We start from the raw sequence: 23,400 nt of genomic DNA, 5'->3' as shown, positions 1-23,400 counted from the left end.
AAAAAAACAACAGAACTTCCACAAAAATAACTTTGCTCTACTTCGCATCTACAATTTGTAATAAGTATTGTTAAAAAACTGTGTATACAAGGGTTGCCAAAATTTCTCAAATTACCCCATTCCAGTGAACACGCTCTCGGCTCCGATTCAAGTAGAATTTGCATAGATTTACGTAATCTGACCTACTGTTATCTCGGGTTTAACAACGCAATCGTAATTATTGTCATTATACGGAGTCGGGAGTCGACAACAATTCTTAATTGTTGCTTTTATTACTTCCACTTATACGTAAAATTAAACAAAGTTTACGCGCGCATTTTTAAACAAGATTATTGTATACCTTTACCTACCTACCTCGTATATGTATAAATGACTAAGAAATTTAACTAACTACTTGTTACGGTTAAGCCTACAACTCTCAACCCTAAGGTAGCTCGTTCGAAATACCATGGATTATTCTTTCTACACTTACACACAGTACAGTGAACAAAACACTGGCATATCATAGACGTTACTTCATAGAAGGCCTGACTCTTTGACGATCCAAACGTCTGTATTAGCGTAACATATAAATAGTCAACAGAGATTCTAACTTGGCTGAGGTTAGGTAGGCAATGAAGCCAAATCCTTTCTTTGGCATACAACCAACGTATGCAATGTACACCGATGACAAAAAACATTAAATAACCTATTTACTGCGTCCACATACAATAACGTGTAAACGTTTTTTTAAGCTCAATATAATTGTCGTAGCAAATGCTATATATATCCAATAACGAAACACTAAAATAAAATAGCACTTTACTAGCTCTCAGTAGAAAACGTAATAATTTGAATACCTATACAATAATTTAGTTCAAGTGATCTATTCTCGTTTCAGTTCATATCTGCCGCTTGATTACTCCTCCTTGATGTCCAATCGCAATACCATTTGGCAAAGAGCTAAATAGGGCAGCAGTGCTGGCCAGGATGTCTTATCTGCTGTCATACAAATTGGCTCGAGCGCCATACCCATACAAATTTATGTAGCCCAAATGTAAATTCACATTAAGTTTATTTGTTAGGTCTTTTGATATAATTTTTTGAAGTGAAACTTCTTTATCGGCGTTGGAATAAAATTACCATCCCATTTTTGGTTACGTGTCACATTTTTCCGTTACGCGCTCTTTTTATTGTCGCTACCACGGTTGATTCGACTTACTACCACGATTAGACTTGACTGTTTTTTTATTGCACCCTTATTTATTTCTAACACTCAATAGTGACGTTATAAAGGATATATATAGTAAAGTGATCAGCAAAATCAAAGGATTTATTTTAATTGTAATTCCAGTGAATTTCAAAATTGTCAAAAAGGCGAAACGTAAAAATGAACAAGATCCGGCACTACAATTGATGACTCGTTTACTAAATTTTGTGGAATGTAAACAATATATTTCGTATTTCAGTGACCACAACAGAATCCATTAATAACGTTAACAATGATATTAATAATTCTATTACAATTAATGAAATTCTGTAATAATTTTAGTAGTAATTAGGTAAAATGAAATAATTGTATTCATGTCTGATGATAAAAGCCTTTTGTTAATCTTTATCTAATTTAACTTTATTAAACCAATTTCTGTAAAGTTGCATACAGTATGATCTACTTTTCAAAAAATAAGATCATAAAGAAGTTTCATTTCTGACGTGTGTACACGCACTCATTTTTTTTAAATCAGCGTCTATTAGAATAGTTAATTAACCGATAAGTGCCTTTTAAGTTTTTAAACATTATTTAAATGTTTTTTCGCCGATAAACGGAACTCAACGTCAAGGGTTCGTTTGTCACCTATTTAATTTTTTAGTTCATCGAGATGCCCACGATTTTTATATAACGCAGTTTAACTTGCCGTACGATTTGATATACGATAACCAAAAAGCCATCGTTAAATAATTATCTTTATTTATTTAAAAACATTGGAAAACATTAAAACGTGACAAACCCACTACATATTAGGTACTAATTCAATAAAAATATTAAAGCTAGTACAATTTCTATTACGATCATAACTCGACTAAAGAATATAAACAAAACTAACATAAAACTGTCAATACTTCTGAAAAAGAAATAGCCCCCCAAGCAAAATAATCTTAATTTAATAAAAACGACAAAAATCCTTTATTTACATATTTTTAAAACCAATGATTACATTTAACTTCCCGCGGCAAAGCATATTTATTTCCAGAATATTCATATATTTTGGATGATATAGACTACTAACTACTTTTAATTGTGAAATAATTGTATAATCGGTCCAGTGTCATAAGTATAAACATACAAATACAAAAATATCAAAATGAATAATTTTGAGAAGATAGAAAATGGCATGATAAGGAAAGATTGATGTGTGTTAATTACGTACATTGTTAATATTCGAAGCTTAATAAAAATACCTAAAAAGAGTTTCACTATTCATCAGTAAAACCAAATTATAATTAAACATAATTATTGGCTATTCTGACTTAAAAATCTACTTTAACTAACGTCCATAGATTTTTGGTCATAAGAATTAATTCAAGGAACAACGTTTCGTATCTTCCACCAAAAGAGGAGAAATGATGGACTTGGAGACGAATTACTTTTCAGCCATCATGGATTTTCTCCTTAAGGACCGTCTCGGCGTGTTAATGTTTGCTTCTTGAAGTACGTCCTTTCTGAGATTTTCGGATTTTCTTCCACTTCGCGTCTTCACCGGGCTGAAATCGACGGCGTCCTGTCGGACGATTCTAGGACTCCGCCCTCTTTTGGTCTTTTTAATTTCGGCCTCCTCGGACGCGTCATTTTCCTTTATCATAGACCCGTCTACGTTCTCTTTTCCGATTGACTCTTCCGTACTCTCTTTTACATCTTCATCGTCTTCGGTCGTTTCTTTATCTTGATTCTCCATCTCTCGAGGGTTTTCCAGTTCTGAACTCGGTGAGTCTTCACTTTCGAGTCTCTTGATGCCGCTGATGTCTTTATCGAGAGAAGAATCTAGAGGGTTGGTATCGGAACTATCGAAGAGGACCACTTTAAGAGATTTGCGGGCATTTTTGGCCCCAGACTTGAGGATACTGCGGCCGGGTGTTGCTTTTAGGTTTATGGGTGTAAATTGTATTAAATCCTGGAAACAATACACGATTATGTAATTTGGTTGAAACAAAATTCAGTGGGAATTTCCATATTAACAGAGGGTCCATAACGTAGTAAATTCTATTCAAAAATGATAAATAAAATGAGTACAAACACAGGCCCATAAAAGAATCCACCAAAAAAAAAACTTACCAAACTGCTGGCATCATATTCCGGATCTATGTTCTTTCCGATCATTGACGCCCGTAGCATCGCGTAAGAAGCGGCATTCTGGAACAAAATAAAACATTTCAACTGTCTCATCGGAATCTTCCAATTTCTGTAAAACTATCAAACCATTAAATTGGAAATGTTATGTAATATATAAAAGTTCCATTCAAATATATTATTATATTAATAATAATGATATTATCCAAAATACCTTAGAAGCAGACGCCTTCTTCGCCTCGCTGGAGAGTACGGCTTTCAACAGAGTGGTGGGTTTGTTCGGGGTGGCCGGCGCCGGAGTTCGGATCGGGGACTGCACGCTGAAGAACCCCGCCTCAAAGGTCTTGCTACTCTCTGGAGCTTCTTGCTCCTTTTTGGCCTTACGAGCGGCTAGAAGCCATTATTTCAAAAGTAAGTAACGAGACGTGTCCGTTACAATAGAATAATAAAATTGTCCTCGATCGTTATTCATATGGACCATTAGCCATATGCATTGCCGAACACTTTTACCCATTATGGTTCTTGGCCTCGGATAAGCTTTTTTATTTAACACTTTATTGATAATCTACAATTTATTATAATTAAAAATATAGCTAAAATGTATTATGTCATATATACGAAGAATACATACGCTAACTTCTTAATCCCAACCAATAAATTATCAGTAAATTTATTACATTTGGAGACAATATGGAATATATTATTTTGAGCATAGTTTATTTGAATCAAGATATCAAACAGATCGGTATGAAGAATTCTATAATGTACTCGACATTTAAGTTATATATTTAAAGGAATTTGGGGCACTCAATATTATCAAGTGTTAGGCATAGACTAACTGTGTGTCAACTTCTGGGTTGAATTAAATATTTCTCACTAGGCCTTAAGTGTTTAATTTGAATTAAAGATTTACTACATTGTAATTTGTTACATTTAGTGTTTTAACGTTTCGTGACCACCCCAGTACATACCTAATACTTACCATTATGTGGTGTAAAATACTGGAAAGTGGAAAATAATATTAACAGTAACGCGTAATTCAATCCCCACTCCGCATCGTAACGTTTTACAAGAGAACCCCCCCTCGCCAAATTCGTTACGTAATACTTGAACGCTCCCTTAGACAAAAACTCAAAATGGGAGACCTTAATCCTACATTTAAAAATTAATATTTAAAGATATTTAACCGATTTCAGGAATGTCGCTTTTACATATAAACAAAGAGGCGGTACCGGCAATCATGTCCTTAATACGGCTGGTGGTGACAGGTTTGGCTGCTTTCGGTGGAGGTGCTTTGCGCCTCTTCTCTCGAGGCCTCTCCTCCGGCGCCCAACCGCGAGCCTGCATCTCCCCTAACTTCGCGAAACGAACGTCTAGGTTTTCCACCTGGAACGATTCATTCCAAACTAGCAGAAACCGTATCTCATCTAACAATTAAGTCAACCAGAGTATTTCAGCAAGAGTTCAATGAAATATAAGTCGGCGTATTCGGTCACAAATGCTAGTAGCTACCGAGGCAGTCTATCTTGACCCTATAGGGCAAGACTCTGTGTAGACATAGCTGCACTCTCAATTCTATAAAAGATATCCGATACCGGAATATCGCTTTTATTGTAAACTTTCCCACGCGGTAATCCAGACACATATATATTTAAAAAAATTGTATTTTCTTCAAGTAACCTAAGATTAGGTGGTGTGCGCCAAAAGTATTCCTACATGGCCAAGGAATCAAAACAATCGACAAACGCTGATTATCTTATTTTATATATAAGTATGTGTGTCCTCACTCACTTGCATATACACCATATCCCAAAAGCCCTGTAGATCAACCGGAGTCACCAGCGGCTGGGACGGGTCGGCAGCGTCACAGCGATCCACGAGACCAGCGAACTGCTGGAACTTCTGGGACATCAGTAGTCGCGCCTGTCCTACCGCTGCGAGTATTGCCTCCTGGCGTAATATATTAAAGGCATATTACAAAATGATATTAAAACGTATTAAAAGAAATTGAGGTGTATAGTGTTATTAGTACATTCAACAATATAGAATCATAAAAAGTAGTGTGTAGTTGCGATTTTGACATAAGAACTAGAGAGGTTTAAAGAAGTTCACCGCTAAGATTTCAGTGGACAAGAACAACATTCTCGCAATTAAAATTATAAACAAATCTGGAGCTGCTTTTAAAAGTATTGATAATTAAAAGTATGTAAATTTTACCTGAACAAAATCAGGCAGCGTATTCTGTTCCAAAATATGTTCCCAGTGGTCGGCCATCTCCGTCAGCCGATTTGTTTCCATATTCAACTGACGGTGGAAATGGTTGACAGTGTCCATAGATTCAATATGTTCGGCGAGAAGACCTGAACAATATGAGGCATTTAGAAGGTCCGCAAGGAAATACTTAACTAATTCAAATATGCTGAAATTTCATTCAAATAAGCCGAAATGATGGCAAATAAAATGTGTCGGGCTATATAAGGTCTCATGATAAGGTTACAATAATAAAACAAAAAATGTAGTGGAAAACCAAGTTTGTAAAATTATCAAGAAAACAGATATGTTTGCCCCAAGTTTACCATAGGACCATGGAATGAGTGGTAGCTATGCTGATCTGAGGCCCAGATTTGAAAACATCAATGACATTAATCTCAAGAACGGTCAACCCATTGTTGTGAATTTTGACAGCTCTCAAGAGAAGAGTGTAACTTGAGAAACCAATTATACACAAATATGGACCTAACAAAGTTAAGACAACTATTTTACTCTCATTGTATATTGATAAGTTAAACAAGAATAAGAAAAAGCTGCACTTAATTCTGAATCTCATGACATTATTATTATGTAAAATAAATATTACCTTCTTTAAGTTTCTTTTGCATTTCCCGCCTAGCATTATCTTTCCCTCGGGATGTTGTGATGCAAGGACTGTGTAGGTTTGCTATCTCTGAAATCTGTTCTGGTGTCAGTGGAATTTCTGGAGGAGACCGTAATCTCTCTTCAGAGTTAGATTCGCTATTTGGTATTGGTTTCACTGGGGTTCTCTTTGAGCCCGTATGAGTGGTAGGCAATGATTTAGATTTTCTAGCCTTAACTATTGGTGACTCACTGAGTTGAGAGTCTGTGCTATCTAAGTAAATGTAAGGTATAGGTACATCCTTAATTTCTATTAAATCCAAATCTTTCGTTTTGTTGTTCTTCTTTCTTTGTACAGCAGATTTTCTTGTGTTTCTTTTTTCAATGGGTGAACTATCTTCAGAACTAGTGATTGTGATAGTGCTCAGCTTTCCTCTCTTTCCATTTTCCTTTTTGTGAGAAACTTTAATAATATTTTCTGACACTTCTTCAGGGATACTATGATCAGATATTATCTGCTTTTTATGGAGCTTGTCAGACTTTTGTTTATTTTCTTTAACACTAGAAAATTTAGGTTCATCTATGAAGTGTTTTTCATTTATGGACACAGAGTCTTTGATAGAAGTATGTTTAGTTATGGTTTTATTCTTTTTAGGGTTATTTAAGTTTTTGGAAATTCTGGTTGAAGGTTTATCAGATTCACTCTCATCTGATTGTGAAGTCTCAATGGTTATTGATTTTTTTTTCAACTTTATTCTATTCTTCTCGCCAACATTAAAATTTTTCGTGTTTTCAACAGTATCAACTAATTCTAACTTTTTATTTTCTTTGCTAACAACCTCCTTAACTTTGTTAGATTTAACAAATGAAATATTATTTGATTTGATTTCTGATATAACTGGTTCAAAACTAACCATTGTTAATTTTCCTTTCCGTGAAGATGGCAAAATCAAGACAGGCATTTCTTCCAGTCCTTTAATAATAGGAGGGCAAAAAGTTGCATTCTCAGGTGCAAATGATTTCCTTGTTTTGGATGGTGCCTGTTTAGTTATAGTTGTTTTCTTTACTTGTGATCTTGTAACTCTACCTGATGTGCTAGGCATAATTTTTGGTAACTGCTCCAATGTAGGTGGAGGCCTTACAGCACCTACAACAAATGGCTTTTTTTTAGTAGCAGCAGCATGCTTTTTGTTTTTTTCTTTTTCTTGCTTCCATTTCTCGAGTTGCAACTTTCTCTCTTCAGCTTTTTGTTTCAGTTTCTCTTCTTTAGTTATTTTTGGTACTGGACTATTTTGAGGTAAATTTCTAAGTCGATCAAAAATAGTCAGTCGACAGCTCTGTCTGCGCTTTATGGTGGTCTCAAGACGTTTTTTAACCTTAAACCAAACACAGATTTTAATATCTTTTCTATATTGAATAATCGATAAAGGAAAGTGTACAATAAAGTAAATAGTGATATGCATGTATAAATCTATGTTGTTATATTCTTGCACATATTAAAACTAGAGTCCCACTTACGCCATTGGATACACTTGTAAATTGTTGTGGTTTGACTTTATGGAGATGTCCATAATTCGTCAATAACGCGTTTAAATCGAATCCGTTCTCTGAAATAGATTTAACGAATTTTAGTTCTATGAAAATATAATAGTAGTTGTTTCGACAGTCATAATTAAATGTAAAAAACGAACCCATATTAAACCTGAAAAAAAAGGTGATTAATACAAAATAATATGTTTTCAATCACAAGACATTTTTACGTCTAGCACTGCGAGGACACACAATTATCAAACAACACAAATTCAAATTTCAAATAAATAACCGTCACTGGCCAGCACCTTCATACTGTCAACGTCATTGGAGTTACTAATAGACTATTACGCCATAGCCTATAGACTGTGACTTTACGTGTATAATTTGCCGTTTATGTATTATAATATATTTGTAATGTATCAAATATTACGAATTATAAATGCACATACGTGCACACATAAATGTAACATGTAAATATAATACAATTGTGGGAACCTGCCACGTTATACTGTCCATACATATGAAATTGGCGTTTTGTTTGGGAGATTATTTAAAAAGATTTTTTATATTTTTTATTAATTAAATAGACACAATTATTTAGTTAATCAAATTACATATGTAGCATTGCTATCAATGCACTTCTGCCATATTATAGGTAGTTAATATAGTTTGGTAGCAGTCTGTTGTTCAGTGTGTGGTGTAGCGTTGTCGTGAAGCAGCAGTCGCCTAGAGCGATTGAACAGCCTTGGTTGTTCGAGACATCTGCTGTAATCGTCTCGCTAGATAGAAAAAAGTTATGGTGAACGACCCCGGCACTAGTCTACCAAACTCTGATAAAGTAATTTTTTCGGAGTCAATTTTCGCATCGTTCAGCTGGGCTGAACCCGCCAAATGAGCGCTTCCGATTATCGTACAGGATCCACTCTTCATCACAGATAATGAATCGATTTATAATCATTACATTAATGCTGGTTAAGTAATGTAACGTAGTATCTAAGCAAATCGAATCAATCAATTCGTGAGGTTCCCTCCCACCTTTCAAGCTTTTTCACCTTCCCAATTTGCTTCAAGTGGATTAATACAGATTTATCACTATCTCATCAGCCTGCGGCTAACTCAAAGGTAGTTTGCAATGGATCTGATTCCACAATAGCCTTCAATTGATCGTTATCAAGTTTGGTCTCTGGCCGTCCACGGGGCTCGTTCTGCAAGTCGAAATTTCCAGAACGAAAATGTTGGAAATTAAAAGTGCACTGTGTTTTTTTTGCGACACTGCCGCCATACACGTTATTAACCCTTTAAGCCGTTTCTGCAGCACTGGTGCCACGGTGGAAATCGTATTCGTAAATAACGCGATATTTCATGTTTTCTATTTTATAGTGTGACACATAAAAAAAAATTAAACTACCCCAAGGGGTAGTAAGATTTAGAGACGACGAAATCTGACTCTTGTACGTCAGAAATGTATTGGATGTAGATATAAGGGACAAATCCGCTAAATTTTACACACTTGCATAGTCTGAAAATAGTGGACAAAGCGCGCACTAATGTAGTAGTCTCATTTAAATAAAATTTGGTTTAGCGTTTAGTAGGTCACGACTGTCCAAAAGTGATTTTGTCTCAAGTCAACCTATTATGTATGTATGGCTTACGTTTTGTTATCTATGGCTGACAGCTGCTGTCTACGTACTACAGTTTCCGGCTGTCAGCTGACAGTCTCGCAATTTTCGCTTTCCAAAACTAAAACCAAGGCACTTATTTCGATTTTCCAAGAGAAAAAACGTCAGGCACCATACAACATGGGCTTGAAATACGCGATCAAAAGCTAGTTATAGCTGAAATATTGCTCTAATTGTAGTGTTATTGTTATAGTTTTGTTTTATATGTACATTGTGTAACTCTTAAATTAGTCTAAAATGGATACGTATATCTTAGACCTCGGTTATGGCGTTTGTTGATCATTAAAAATTTCGTTCGGTTTATAATTTCCTTCTATTTGATGTCCGATTTTCGTTAGTGATCGTTTATTTTGTTCGTGTTTTCGTGTATACCCGAAATGGTGAAGGAAAAGCCTAATTCAATACGGATCTACGACGACGAGGGGTTCAGACGGCGCGCTGCTTGCATATGCGTACGGTCTGACGCCGAAACGGAGGTTAATGTAGTTTTTATCTATTTTTAACATGAAATTGTGGAATGTCGTTGTATTAAGGTGTGAGGTGTATTGTGTGTAGGTGTTGTTAGTGACATCGTCGCGCCGGCCTGACAACTGGATTGTTCCCGGCGGCGGGGTTGAGCCGGAGGAAGAACCCTCTGTGACGGCAATGCGGGAGGTTCTAGAGGAAGCTGGCGTTATTGGAAAGCTTGGCCGTTGTCTTGGTGTTTTCGAAGTGAGTTTAAAATGTTGATTTATAAAACTATCATAAAATTCCGTATGATTGTTTAACTCTATTATCAAGTACTTCTGTAAGTACATTTGTGTTTGTGCACTTTATAATTACATTGTATGTCATTTTGTATTAGTAAAAATATTGAAATGTCATTGTCCTGTCTCATAGTGATAACCTCTTCAGATTTGACATGATTTCAAAGTTTTTTTGTTAATCTGTAACCATGGTTTAAAAATCTTTCAATATAGTGAAAAATCATTGTAAGTTGTTCAGTTTCACATGGCTATAGCAAATGGCCAGTTGATAGCAGTTTTTGTTGATCACATGATTGATATTCAAAAAATTTAACCTAAACTCTCTTGAAGTGGCGTCTTACAGTCTAGACCCAATTTGTGTCCTAATTCCCTCCTCTTGCCTTAATAGCCCTATGTATACTTATTTAATTAATGTATAATTTTTAAAATTTATTTTACATAATTACATACTTAATTATACTGAAAAGTACATGCTTTGATAAACTTTTAAACCACTTTTAGTCTCAGTTATAATTTTGTGTAAAGTTATAAATGTGTGCAGGATGTTCTTTTGTTATGCCATTATGATGACACATTTTGTCCAAGATTCTATAGTATATTCCAAACAAGGTATATATTTGTATTACCAAAAATCTAAAGATTCATTGCACAACTCTTGAATCTTCATAGATGGAATAGGAATTATTTATACAATACACACATAACACAAGTGATTGTATAAATACTCCTTAATAATTTAATATAAATCTTCTAACCATTGATTATATTATATGAAGCTTATATATAAAATTGTTTTCACTGTGTATTTATGTAGATGTGTGCATGTTAAGATGTTTTAGAGGCTGCTGTAAAAAATATCAATGTTACCCTGCCCTTTGTGACTTAGCGGTCAAGCACTATATCACATCTCTATGATCATAGCCAAGCCTTGAATTGATTTCCTGTATAGAATTGCAATCAAATATCAAAAACCTTAACTGCTTGTTAATGCATTGGTAATTTGAGGTCAATGCTCTTAGTCTCCTATTAATATTATTTTAATGACTCATGATGTTTTAGGTTTGTGTCTTTTTAATTAAGATTGTATTGTGTATTGAGTAATTTCCTCCAAGGGTAGATACTGTTTATATGCTATGACAATTTACAAAAATGGACTCTTCACTGTTCCTAGTGTCTGCTCTAGAGTAGAATCTTGACAAGAATGGTACACTGTATTGAGGCTACAGGAATGAGCTTTCTTTTTCGTTGTAATTAAAAAGGCAAATATTAATACTTTCGTGTTCATGTTTTGTAGATCGGCTGTGTATGTACACCCTTATAAAAGAAGCATTCAAATACCATGTTATTGTTTCCATACTCCCGAGAATCAGTTAACAACAATGTAAATATTCCCTTTCAGTTATTTTAGCGCGAAACGATAAATCACTGTTGACGCCAATTCGTACGCGTCACTATCGGCGAATTATATTGAATGCTTCGTAGAGTTATTTTGAGCTAGCGAGCATTATCCGCTTTTATGAATTCACAGGAAAAGCAAATAATTAATTTTGCATGCTATTTGAATAGATTGAAGACCTTATGGATAAATTCCCATCCAATGGGCCATGGGACAGACACGTTTTAGTGTCTGACATATATTTTTTTGTGTCTAAGACACCACCACTGTTATCACCGTACGAGTTTATGTTAATTGTTCACATTGAAAACAATAATGCTAGGCTCGGTCTGAACGAATTGTATAACATTGCTTTGGAACAGAAGATATCTTGGACCATAAGTTTTATAATAATCTGTGTAAGACGTTTCTTAAATCTAGTCTATTGCCATTGGTTTAAAAAACTAGGTAGAAACTAAAACTGAAAACACACAACATAGTAACAACTCCTTACCAGATTTTTAACTATGCGGTGAATATTAAAGGGATTTTTGTTTGTTATTTGACCAATTTTCCATAATTTGTTTGGTATTTTTATATATAAGAAAAAAGAGAATTTTTAAAAAACGTTTATTAATGTATCTTGTTGTCTCACATTAAAACAGGTTAGTTAATTATATGTCGAATTGGGTTTTATTAGTATAGTCATTGCATTTTGATTACACCTTTTATAGATAATTAAAAGTAAATTATATTATCTCATTAAAATCTGTGCTACGCTTAATTTTTGTAAGAATCGTGTGGTATGTAATTAAGTAATTACTGCTGAACGTAATTATATCATGACATAGATACATGAGCCGCTTATACATTTCGTGACCGTTATTGATTGATAATTTGAGATATCTTTTTAAAATGTTGCAATATGAACTGCATCTCAACTCATAAATGTAACAGAGCAATTCTGCATCCATTTCATTTTTTTACTCTATAAATAAGATAAAGTTGACAGAAGTTTTGACCTTGTTTTCCCGGTAAAGAAATGAATAAACTATGGAAATACCAATAATAGCGGATTTCGGTACTCGTATCCTGTGTACATAGTTCACATTATTATTATACACTCCGTAAACGGGCTGTAAACATCCAAAATGATCGTAAATAATAATACTTTGTTGCTAGGCTTCAATCGTCGTAAATCTAAATCAGTATTAGATAAAAGTAATTTTATTGCGTAACATTTTTTGAAATTATTATCCTAATCTCTCTTATAAAAATTAAAATACGAATCTAAATAACGACAATCTTTTCTTTCGTAAAATAAAGCGTATTTCGTATGTTTACATACATACAAAAATTTCATTACATTTGCATAGGTACATTATATGAATTTGTTACAAACATTATTTAGTAAAATAATTATTTCTGCTGAAGGAACCACTTTCATCTTCGACCATGATAAGTTCAAACATAACTCTTCAAAGATGAAATTAGCATATAATGCTGATGAAATGAAACGTAAATAGACCATATACACCACGATATATGGTTTTTCGTGGACTTATGAGATTATTTAACATTTCAGAACCGCGAACACAAGCACAGGACTGAAGTATACGTGATGACCGTAACACAGGAGTTGGCGGAGTGGGAGGACTCCCGTCTAATGGGGCGCAAACGACAGTGGTTCTCAATCGACGACGCTCTCGCCCAGCTAGCGCTACACAAGCCAATTCAACGGCATTATTTACAACAGCTCAAGCGATCCAAACAGACCAAGCCGGACGACAGCTAAACGCTTTATAGGAACTAGGGGGATGTGTGAAATCTCTTGATGCATATTTATTCAAATAATTCTGATTGAAAGATGTTAGTGGTCAAATTTCAATCACTTTTAGTGTTAGATGAAATATTCAGTATCTAAAAAATTATGGCAATATTCATATATTGTGAATTCGTCAAATATCAAACATGAGCTCAACAGAACTCGCAATTTAGATGATTCTGTAAATCATTTGGTTTAATTACAACAAAAATGACCTTATCAGACATTGGAGAAATAGTACCACATTGTAAGTTACCATTTTGTATACAAAATCCTATCTGTATCGATTATCAAATAACGTCATAGGGAACTTTAAATTGATCAAAATATCTGATTACAATACTTGAACGAAGTGACGAATTTGAAGTAATGTCATGGATGTGACAAGATTATACGATATGGTATATTCATAAATATTTTTTAGTCACCCTGTTAATGCGAGGAGGGTGAGCTAAGTTGACCTTTGACTACCGAACAAATTTGGAGAAGTGGAACAATAACACAAACTAACTTCTTAGTAGAATCGAATGTGAGATTTTATAAAGAAATAGATATGCATTCTGAGATTTTGTACAACAATTACAATCTAAGGTACTCTAGCTTTTCCGTAGCTATATTTTATTGGAATAGCTTGTGTCCGCATTTGAGTGAGTTCAGGAGGCTTGAAAGTGTTTTGTGAGCCCGAGAATAGAAGTCAATTTAAATTCTTAATGCATTAAGCTCGGTGTGACTTGATATCGAATGAAACTATTGAGTTAATGAAGACCCTTAAATCGTTGCCTTTTACTATTAAAATCATTGACATAAGGAAGTGAAATAATTTTTAGCGCTTTATTTGGTAAAGCACTGTCACTATCGAATTATTTTGTTTTGTTGAACAGAGAAAAGTAATTTCTAATAAGTTAATAGTCTGATTTCTCTTATAATTATGTGAGGTATTTTATTGACTCGATTCATTGATATCGATGCATACTAGGGCTGAGACTTTTCTGGGGATGTACCGTCATGTTTTGCAAATAACATCATTTTATTGTATGTTTGCTGTGTAATATTCTGAAAGCCTTCATGATCCCACTTACTAGTCCGTTTTCAGAAACCATACTGTTAATCAGCTTTTTCACTGCTGTGATATGAATAATTTGTCACGGTACATCCCAAGATCCCGTGATAACCATACGAAACATTTGCACTAACGATTCCTAACAATTGCCCCCTAGTTCGAACTCAGCACTGCCTCTCGAATGCGGTGCCGTCTTATTTTAACCCGTTATTAGACTTGTCCAACGTTAGTTATTATTGAGATTATTCATGTTCCATCGGGCGAGTCCCGCAATGCGTATGGAAATTGCGTCGTAATTAAGAAAATATTGTAACTTATAAAAAGTTCTCAACGCTTAGGAATGTGTCAATTTGAAACGTTTTTGTTGGAACTATATCTTTGTGTTCGTAAACGTAAGGATCATTTAGAAATGTTTTTATATCGGAATCAGTACGAAACCGTTCCTATGGGTACTGTGGTTTTGGCTTCTGAAATGTGTGAGACGATTGAAAATTTTGTGAAAACCCTCTATGTTCGACTTTCGTTGAGAAATAAGTGAAAAATGTGCACTACTGATTCAAATTCGTTTCATCTGTCAGTAATTGTCGCAAATCTATCTAACAATACATCGAACTTAGCGACATTAGAGTCGTTTAAGAATTATATACTGCGAGATCGTCAGATCTATTCAGGCCATGTGACAGTAGCTTCTGACATTGCCTTGTATAAAGACCGACACCTGACAGACGTTATGTCATTTCAATTGTAGTAAAAAGTCCTCGTCTCGAAGCCAGTAGAACACAACATTAACAACGCAATACACTAATCACGTCGCTTAAACGTTACAATAACCTAATAGGTCTATAATCTTAAAACTTTATAAAGCAGAACCAAAAGATGATTTCTTGTGTCGAACTGAGGACTCATAAAATTTGTCAAGTTAAAATAAATCGGAGTCGTAATTATTTTATTTGAATCTTGAATAATTGCATTCGCTCGCATGTCGCGGTTTCATTTCAAAATCCTATTCGTCTTAAACATTTTAATATTAATGAGAAATTGGACATGTCTGGTGGAGTTAATGATATTTTTGATTTAAATATAAGCGCTAGATAATTAGTTGCTATTTGTACCTATCTGGATATAGAAAAATTATTTTTGTAAATAACATATTCTGGTGTTTTAATAAAATATTCATGAATGTGTTTTGAATTATTATCATTCGAATGCCGTTGCAGAAAATGTTTTACTTTACACAGATTCAACGAATTAATAATTAAATACACATTCTCTTTCGTGTGTAATACTTTAAGTCGGGCGTAGAGTAAGGCGGTACTGTATGTTGTCTACCCGTGAGGACGTAGACGTCTGTGGTCGGTATCAAAGCGTATCGGTCTCTGTGGACACGTATTATAACATCTTTTTTTCTACTTACGTATTTTTTATACAGCAATGAAATATTAATTTTATTTTGTTAGCATTAAACAAAAGACATACAATCTCTATATTATTTAAATGAATTCATTTAAGATTCCCGATGAGTTTAATAATAAATTTTATATTGCTCTTCTGATAAGCGTTTTTGTTCCTCCCTTCGTCGAAATATTAAGCTTTGTTTACGGTTTTGTTTTTGCCACCAAAATCTTTATGCGAAAGTTGAGTTACTTACATATTAATAATGTGAATGAATCCAATAAACACCGAACTTAAAATATTTTTTTTATATTCTAGACATGCTGGCAAGAAATATCCACACACTTAAAACATTATTAGGATAGGCGTACACTTCTACGGCCAACCCGAATTCGGCGTAAGGGTCGTCGTTCACGTGTATCATTGTAGATTTTACCCTTGATATCACCGATTTTGTGTTGACGTAGGGTATATTTATCGGGAATCCAAAAATCTGTGAACGAGGTAATTATTAAATAAGTTAACGCCTTGTATCAGGATCGCTTTACTTGAATACGTGCTGAGCGTTTTCTAAGGCAGTTTTTGCCACGCACCACTACTATGAACCAACTGCCTACGGAGGTATTTCCGAACCAATTCGACTTAGGGACCTTCAAGAAAAGAGCGTACCAATTCTTGAAAGGCCGGCAACGCACTTGCGAGCCTTCTGGCAATGTGCGTATCCATGGGCGGCGGTATCACTTAACAACAGGTGAGCCTCCTGCCAGATTGCCTCCTATTATATACAAAAAAATACGTGCCATACAAATACCTCCTCTAAGTTATAACGATAATCCCGTGTCATAGGGACTAAGAAATACGAGTACATCCATAGTAATGATCAAGTCTACGCCTTTGTTTTTTTTGTATGTCGCTTACTCTATTGTCTATAATATTGGCGGACTGGCAAAATGACAGTTCATGTTGACAAATTTTCTTACAAATTTAGTTTTCGACTTTCTACATACTAGTGTTAAGACATCTTGACTAGGCCCTTGGATACTTGGCACCCGGATTGCGAAATCCAACGCAGACACTTATCTAAGATGATATGGTCCGCTTGCACGTTTGCACGTTTACCTTATACGAAGCCATTAATTGCTTCATTGTGTCACCGGGTGCAGGTTTTACGTCATTTGTATTAAAACTCCAATATTCCCAGTGTGTTAAAGATTCTCGCAGGATGTTGCTTAAATACCTAAAAAACGTTATTTATTTCTAAAGTGATTCTATAATTTAAAATAACATAAATCTTTTTCCTATCATAAAATACCTGTTCCACACAGTTTTGACATTCCATCTCCATTTCTGTATTTTTTCTTTAATTTTAGTTTCCAAATTATTTCTCAAGTCTGTTACATCAAACGGTGGGTTGTACATGTAAGTCGTGAGAGCCGTTTGTTTTAATACAAATGTAGTTTTATCAAAAACCTAAAATATGCATACATTCATATAAAACTTCATAAATTTTCAATTGAGTTAATTTTGAAAACTAGCAACATACCGTTCGCCAGTTAGAAGTTTTCGTAAAATCGAACGACAAATTCTCACAATCTTGATATGATTGTATATTCACCCAAATCTAAAAATTAACAATTCAATGAAAACTTTACAAAACTAATCATATTTATTGTATATTAATTGAAATCTTACATTTTCATGATCAAATACAAAATTAACGGTTTTCAGAGGACAACCGACATCCCTTATATCGTGTTTTTCACCATTAACTGCGTCGAAAACGGATACATCATATTCTTCTTTATTAAAAAACCCTGTTTTTTCTCTATCGGAGGCCATTACAATCCTACGACCATTATTTTTAAGCAAAACATAACTACTGAGACCTCGAGGCAGCCCGTAACCTATGGCCACATAGCATTTGATACCTAACGCAATTAAGTAGCTCGCTAAAATTAAGGTATGGTCTAGCGGCGATCCATAAAGAACTTTCAATAGTTCCTGAAAAAAAGTAGCATCTTAGTAACATTGATGTAAAAATTGGTGCTTCGGTACAGATTGCTAACTTACGATCCCACGAAGAGTAACGACATGAGTTTGAATAACTTCATAGGTAGGAATTAACGATACGTAGCGAAGAGCTAAATTCACCATTTGCGATATATCGGTTAGGTCGAAAGCATGTATCTTCGGCATAGAACTCCTTGAAGAAGGTCCCATTGATTTTGTATCGCTTAATCTAATCTCTGGCAGGGGCAGAGGCTGAAGGAACTCCGTTACACATTTATGTCTCCCAGTACTGTCTATGAAAGTGAGAGACAGGTTTCTTGCTGGAAATACATTGAGATATTCTGTTACGAAATTATTTAAATGTCGCAAAATATGGCCATCAGTATCCCATGGCTGGTTATAAAATCGCAGCCCGCCCAAATTGCAAAGACTTGTTGTAATCCGAAGAGTAAGAAAAGCAGTGTCTTTCTTCATTAGTCGGATAATTTCTGGAATTACTGATGTGGATGCCTTTGGTGCGCTCTCGTAGCCAAAAATAATGGGAGGTGTTGCAATTTTGAATGTTCCACGGAGCTGAAATTTTTGATTATTTTATACCCATATCTTTTATATGACAGCTTCTTATATTATATTTTCAACTTACCGAACCTAAATTTAAAACTGTACTTATCGGGATGGCAAGTGTGCCGAGCCATTTATTGTAACACCTGAAACGAAATGATTGATCTTTCTCTTGGCTAATGTTTACCGTATGTTCATCGTATACGTTTATGTATATGGAGGAGAGTGGCTCGAGCCTGGAAAAATAGGAACAAACATATCAATGTTTTTAGGATAATAACAATATGAATGAGCAAGATAGCTTATCGAACTCGTCTTACTTGGTTTTAATTTTTGCAGTATAATTCCAAGTGGGATTATTTCCAATAGCTGTGCATGTTTGCACTGATTCGTTGTTGTAATTGAATCTCACAAACGGTCTTAGGGGGCGGACTTTGTAACCTGCAATTATAACAATATATTAAGTATTAACTGAAAATAGAACAGTTCAGCACCATGCATTTCGGAGGAATCTTTTAAATAGGTAGTTTAAATGACAATCCTAAATTTATCCTTGAGCGAAGTATATGAAGAAAGATCTTGCGATAAAGCTATTAAAATTTTCATGACATGTCAATCTATTGTTATTTTTTCATCTCTGCTTTCCACTTATTAAAATGAATGTTAACAAAATAATAACAACACCCAAGTGGAATACATCAGGAATAGAATAGGATCTCTAATAGGCGTAAGAGACAACTACTAGTACTTTTAAATATTTAAAAAATACAACTAACGAAAATAAAAAAAATATGATAATTATCTTTGAAAAAAAGTGTGAACTTCTGTACACGCGTTACAAGTTTTACTTCTTTGGCGTAACAGAATAAAATAAACAGCCTTATTCTACAAAATTCTAAATAGCTTTAATCTGGATAATAGTTAATTAAAAGATAATACAATACAATAAAGAATAAAGCAAAATGCAGGAGATTTTAGTCGGAAACGTAACGGAACAAAAAATGTTTAGAACTGGCCAGTAAGAAACATTGCTAATGAAAACTTTTTTGAATTTCAATTTTAGAACTCTTTGGTAACCTAATGTAGTATATTATTGCATACATTTCTTATTTGTTTTTGTGAATAAGCGGCAAATCTAAAACTCTTGTTACACGTGAAAATTAATCTAACGCGAGAAAATTTTCGTTCAATGATTTATTATGACTTTCGTTGTGGGCTTACTCAACAACAAAGCTATTATAGGCTGCGATTAGCATTTCTTAATGAAGCCCCATCTCGTGCCACTATTTACTATTGGTTTAACGAGTGTAAGTGTGGGCGTAGCAATCTCGATGATGATCCGCGTGAGGGACATCCTTTAACAACGACTACTTAAGATAACATTAGTGATGTGCGACGCATCATAGAGGAAGATAAGAGAGTGACCTATCAGGAGATATGGGCAAGCCTAGGCATTGGTAAGAGTCAAGTTCAAAAAATATTACACGAACATTTAGGCGTTAGAAAGCTTTGTACCAGATGGATTTCCCTACTTTAACCGACGACCAAAAACACCTTTGCATGGACTGGTGTCGCCAGATGTTAGATAAGTTCAACTGCGGTGACTCAAATGCTATATTTGACATTGTCTCAGGTGATGAAAGCTGGATATGTTGCTACGAACCCGAAACCAAATGTTTGAATTAATTACTCACCCTACCTTAATCTGACGCGCTCGAGAATATCTGATGATTAATATTTTTACTAATGTGATCCTTTATCCTTGACGGACGGCCATATATATGGGGCTCATATTTGGTAGAGGTATTTCACTGGGTACAAGGTATCCTCCTGTATTTTAATCTGCCACTATAGTAAATTCCGAAATCCCTGCTTGGGTTCCCCTACTATTATGACATTATGTTAAATGTTCTAATTATATGACAATTAATGATATTTGCGTGCTATTTATATATGGCCGGTTCGCAATTTTCGGTATCTTCGCAAATAAACGATTTTGTTATTATTATTAAACTACTTATACAATTTACCAGCAATGCTCTCGTCGTTTTCTTGTTGTTCCGTGTCGCAACGGTCAAATAAATTAAAAGCCCGCAATACTGTCATGTATATTTCTTGCTCCTTAGCTAATTCTGATTCAAGTGATTGTTTAGTTACAGATGATGTTGCCAAGGACGTATTTGTTTTACTTGAAAATATACTCCTAAAAAATTACATATCATATAGTATATGTTAGAATGAAACACTTTAAATGCACTTTAATATTCTTATCACCTTAAAGTAAGATCTTGATAATCATTGACAACGTCTTTATGAGTCTTCCTCAGAAGCATATCGTTGAAATCTGTCACGATTTGTTTATTTAATTTTTCTATGAATTTCATGCCTACATATCTCTCTAAATCTATTGGATCCATATCTGCACGTTGACTTTCAAAATATTCAACGATGAATTCTTTATCTTCACGTTGCATTGTACTTAATTGTTCTGTCGTTATTTGAGAATCAAACAAGGGAATAATTTTGTTAATAACATTAACGAAACGTCCAAGATTTCTCAATTTCAATAACTTAAACCGAGTGCAATTTTCTTTATTAATAAAATCAAACTTGTCTTGTTTGGATTTATTTTTACACATATCTTTTAAACTCTTAATAATATTTTTGTCGTCGATTTCAAATTCGTAAACATCATTTAAAATATTCAATAAGGTGTTTAAATTTGGTTTATCTAGACCATGAAGTATTCTTTGAATCTGTTTTTTGACATCTAAACAATATTTTAAAGAGCTATTTGGATTTTCATTTGCATTGAAGGTATCATTCCAGGAAACACTCAATTTGATTTCACATGATGTTAATAATTTCCCTTGAAATAAATGGTTACTTTTTAGAATTATATTATTAATGGCTGTAATGTCTCTTATGGTATATCCATTACCGATGAATAATGATGTTGGTTTAATTTTATTGTAACACACAAAATGTTTATTGATAAGTACTGTATTCAAATACTTTCTGCGAATTTCGTCCAACTCCATTGTAAGAGCTGAAATATCTTTACTTCCTTCACACAGGATAAAAGTGAGGGTTTTATTATTTTCTAATATTTGCAATGTAAAAGAATCTTTATAATGGATTGCAGAAATATCTTTCACTTCCAATCGTTCAGATTCACATACAAACACATCATCAATGAATACTTTCAAGTAAATATAGTTTTCTTCTCTCTGAGTTTCTGTTTTTGGCTTTACTTTTTGTATTGTTTTATCATATTTAAGTCTAACAGATACATCTTCGGGACTTACTAACAAACCGACACGTTTTTCGACATCGTCTTTTATTCGGTCTGGATCAATGTGAAGTTTTGGTTTAACAGGTATGTTTTTGTCATAATTCTCATCACTTTTTAATTTTTTGTACTCTAAATATTTGTTTACGTAATCATATTCTAATTCAATAAGAAAATCTGTATATTCCTTCTGAAATACTTCCTTCCAGTGTGCGGCGAGAGCGTCTACGCTTATGTAAAGTTTTTCTACCTCTAATACGTAAGAAGTGGTAATGATGCCCAACTTATGCCTTATACTTTTTATATCTGACCACAATGATAAAATATTACAAAGCAACTTTCTCTTTTCGTTCAATTTATAATAATATTTTTCTTTAAAATCTAGAAAAGCTGCTGTATATTTTAGAATAGTTGCATCAAACCGTATACTATCATTTTTCTTAGTACTAATTGCAGTGAACTTCGCTTTAAGATTTTCTCTTGTCTGCCTATTTACATCCATCCCTCTTAATATATGTATTATATGTTTTTCAATCTCAAGATATTCCATATAGTATTCTTCTAATTTTATAGATAGTATTTTCTCTAATGAAAAACTATGGTGATATGTAAAATTAAGCCCATTGATGCAAATATCCAAAAACTTTTGGGTTATGTTTAAATTAGTTGTTGATCTCCCAGAATCAAAATCTTTAAAAAAGCGGGGCTCAACATAGCTGATATCTATATAAGTGACCTTCGTCTCTGAGGTTTTTTCGCCATTCGGAAAATTTGGATGCAGTTTAAGGCTTCTCGGGCGATCGCTGAAACGTAGAAATAATTTATACATTTTCTTATCTTCTATTTTTACAGTAACTGATTTCAATAGATAATTATACATAAAAACAATATTCTGTAAATTATAACCAAACATTTCCTTCAGCTGATATTTATATACATATATCCCACTAGAAACCAAGTGCGGTACGAACAAACAAAGCCTCTTGTAATTTTTGTATTTATTTCCACCATCAGAGCGTCTTTTTTCTGTTGTTGGGTCGGAATCGTTGAGTTATATTCTAAACGGCTTTAATAAATAACAAATGCATTATACAACGCAATAGCCGCTTTGTTGTTTGTATATCAAACATATACCTATACGCGAGATAAATACTAAATTTCTATAAGCTACTTTACAAAACATTTTTATATTACAATCCCCAACAGTTAAACCTACTTTTAAATGAAATTCTAAGTCGTTGACTTGCTCCCACTCTTGCTCCGTTCTTCGTCAAAACATAATTCAAATCAAATCATTTCATATATAGGTAGATATAGAAAAGAAATATATTTACATTTATACTTACCCGTGCTCTACATCGAAGATACGTGGATTATAATGTAATATCTTATCTAGTCTACATTGACTTTGCAAATAACTAGGTTCACTGTTTGCTTTTATTACATTAATAACGTTCTTAACTATTGGCGAGGATTCGCTATCTATTTTTTTAGTTACTATTTTCAGTATGTCGCTCGAAGGTTCTGTTGTCTCTTTATTCACTCTCTTCCTACACTTTTTATTTTTCTTTATTTGCTTTGTAAAAAAAATTGTTTGTGTTTTTGGACTTTGTGGGACTGTTTGCATAAGATTTTCGGAATAAACTGCACTCTCGTTAATTTCATGATATTCTTCAGAATCACTTATATTTCCGCGTATGCAATATGTATGTAATTGAATTTTGTCAGTCATTTTTTAGAAATAGTTTA

The 23,400-nt window shown here is 33.9% G+C and overlaps 4 protein-coding genes across 4 annotated transcripts; 1 reads left to right on the top strand and 3 right to left on the bottom strand.

Moving 5' to 3' along the window:
* Positions 1-2,140: 2,140 nt before the first annotated feature.
* On the bottom strand, positions 2,141-7,968 carry LOC123715384. The gene is made up of 9 exons (XM_045670371.1): positions 7,870-7,968; positions 7,697-7,785; positions 6,183-7,554; positions 5,543-5,685; positions 5,117-5,275; positions 4,558-4,711; positions 3,540-3,715; positions 3,311-3,388; positions 2,141-3,149 (listed from the first exon to the last, which is right to left on the bottom strand). Exons 1-9 carry the CDS (start codon positions 7,871-7,873, stop codon positions 2,622-2,624), a joined length of 2,703 nt encoding a protein of 900 aa, XP_045526327.1. The 5' UTR covers positions 7,874-7,968; the 3' UTR covers positions 2,141-2,621.
* Positions 7,969-9,411: 1,443 nt separating this feature from the next.
* On the top strand, positions 9,412-15,946 carry LOC123715301 (diphosphoinositol polyphosphate phosphohydrolase 2). Its single transcript, XM_045670259.1, has 3 exons — positions 9,412-9,866; positions 9,946-10,101; positions 13,097-15,946. The coding sequence occupies exons 1-3, from the start codon at positions 9,768-9,770 to the stop codon at positions 13,304-13,306; spliced, it is 465 nt and encodes a 154-aa protein (XP_045526215.1). The 5' UTR covers positions 9,412-9,767; the 3' UTR covers positions 13,307-15,946.
* On the bottom strand, positions 15,046-18,419 carry LOC123715300 (coiled-coil and C2 domain-containing protein 2A). Its single transcript, XM_045670258.1, has 6 exons — positions 17,859-18,419; positions 17,481-17,789; positions 17,332-17,409; positions 17,101-17,258; positions 16,908-17,025; positions 15,046-16,281 (listed from the first exon to the last, which is right to left on the bottom strand). Exons 1-6 carry the CDS (start codon positions 18,270-18,272, stop codon positions 16,096-16,098), a joined length of 1,263 nt encoding a protein of 420 aa, XP_045526214.1. The 5' UTR covers positions 18,273-18,419; the 3' UTR covers positions 15,046-16,095.
* A 259-nt stretch (positions 18,420-18,678) lies between these two features.
* LOC123715299 (protein CC2D2B-like) lies at positions 18,679-23,050 on the bottom strand. The gene is made up of 5 exons (XM_045670257.1): positions 22,998-23,050; positions 20,634-22,454; positions 20,390-20,562; positions 20,054-20,189; positions 18,679-18,800 (listed from the first exon to the last, which is right to left on the bottom strand). Exons 2-4 carry the CDS (start codon positions 22,199-22,201, stop codon positions 20,116-20,118), a joined length of 1,815 nt encoding a protein of 604 aa, XP_045526213.1. The 5' UTR covers positions 22,202-22,454; positions 22,998-23,050; the 3' UTR covers positions 18,679-18,800; positions 20,054-20,115.
* Between the last annotated feature and the right edge of the window lie 350 nt (positions 23,051-23,400).

This window comes from Pieris brassicae, chromosome 10 (genome assembly GCF_905147105.1).
Source record: "Pieris brassicae chromosome 10, ilPieBrab1.1, whole genome shotgun sequence".
Classification (NCBI taxonomy): domain Eukaryota; kingdom Metazoa; phylum Arthropoda; class Insecta; order Lepidoptera; family Pieridae; genus Pieris; species Pieris brassicae.
This window is presented reverse-complemented; position numbering and strand designations above follow the sequence as displayed.

Coding starts and splice junctions, on each gene's coding strand:
- LOC123715384 (XM_045670371.1), bottom strand. Junction 5,686..6,182: donor GCAAAAGAAACTTAAAGAAG/GTAATATTTATT, acceptor CATATTGTTCAG/GTCTTCTCGCCGAACATATT. Junction 4,712..5,116: donor GGGATATGGTGTATATGCAA/GTGAGTGAGGAC, acceptor GAATCGTTCCAG/GTGGAAAACCTAGACGTTCG.
- LOC123715301 (XM_045670259.1), top strand. CDS start 9,768: ATGGTGAAGGAAAAGCCTAATTCAATACGGATCTACGACGACGAGGGG. Junction 9,867..9,945: donor GGTCTGACGCCGAAACGGAG/GTTAATGTAGTT, acceptor TATTGTGTGTAG/GTGTTGTTAGTGACATCGTC. Junction 10,102..13,096: donor GTTGTCTTGGTGTTTTCGAA/GTGAGTTTAAAA, acceptor TTAACATTTCAG/AACCGCGAACACAAGCACAG.
- LOC123715300 (XM_045670258.1), bottom strand. CDS start 18,272: ATGAAGAAAGACACTGCTTTTCTTACTCTTCGGATTACAACAAGTCTT. Junction 17,410..17,480: donor TTGTATTTGATCATGAAAAT/GTAAGATTTCAA, acceptor GTTAATTTTTAG/ATTTGGGTGAATATACAATC. Junction 16,282..16,907: donor AATTAATGGCTTCGTATAAG/GTAAACGTGCAA, acceptor CCTCGTTCACAG/ATTTTTGGATTCCCGATAAA.
- LOC123715299 (XM_045670257.1), bottom strand. CDS start 22,201: ATGGAATATCTTGAGATTGAAAAACATATAATACATATATTAAGAGGG. Junction 20,563..20,633: donor TATCAAGATCTTACTTTAAG/GTGATAAGAATA, acceptor GTAATTTTTTAG/GAGTATATTTTCAAGTAAAA. Junction 20,190..20,389: donor AAACGACGAGAGCATTGCTG/GTAAATTGTATA, acceptor ATTAAAATACAG/GAGGATACCTTGTACCCAGT.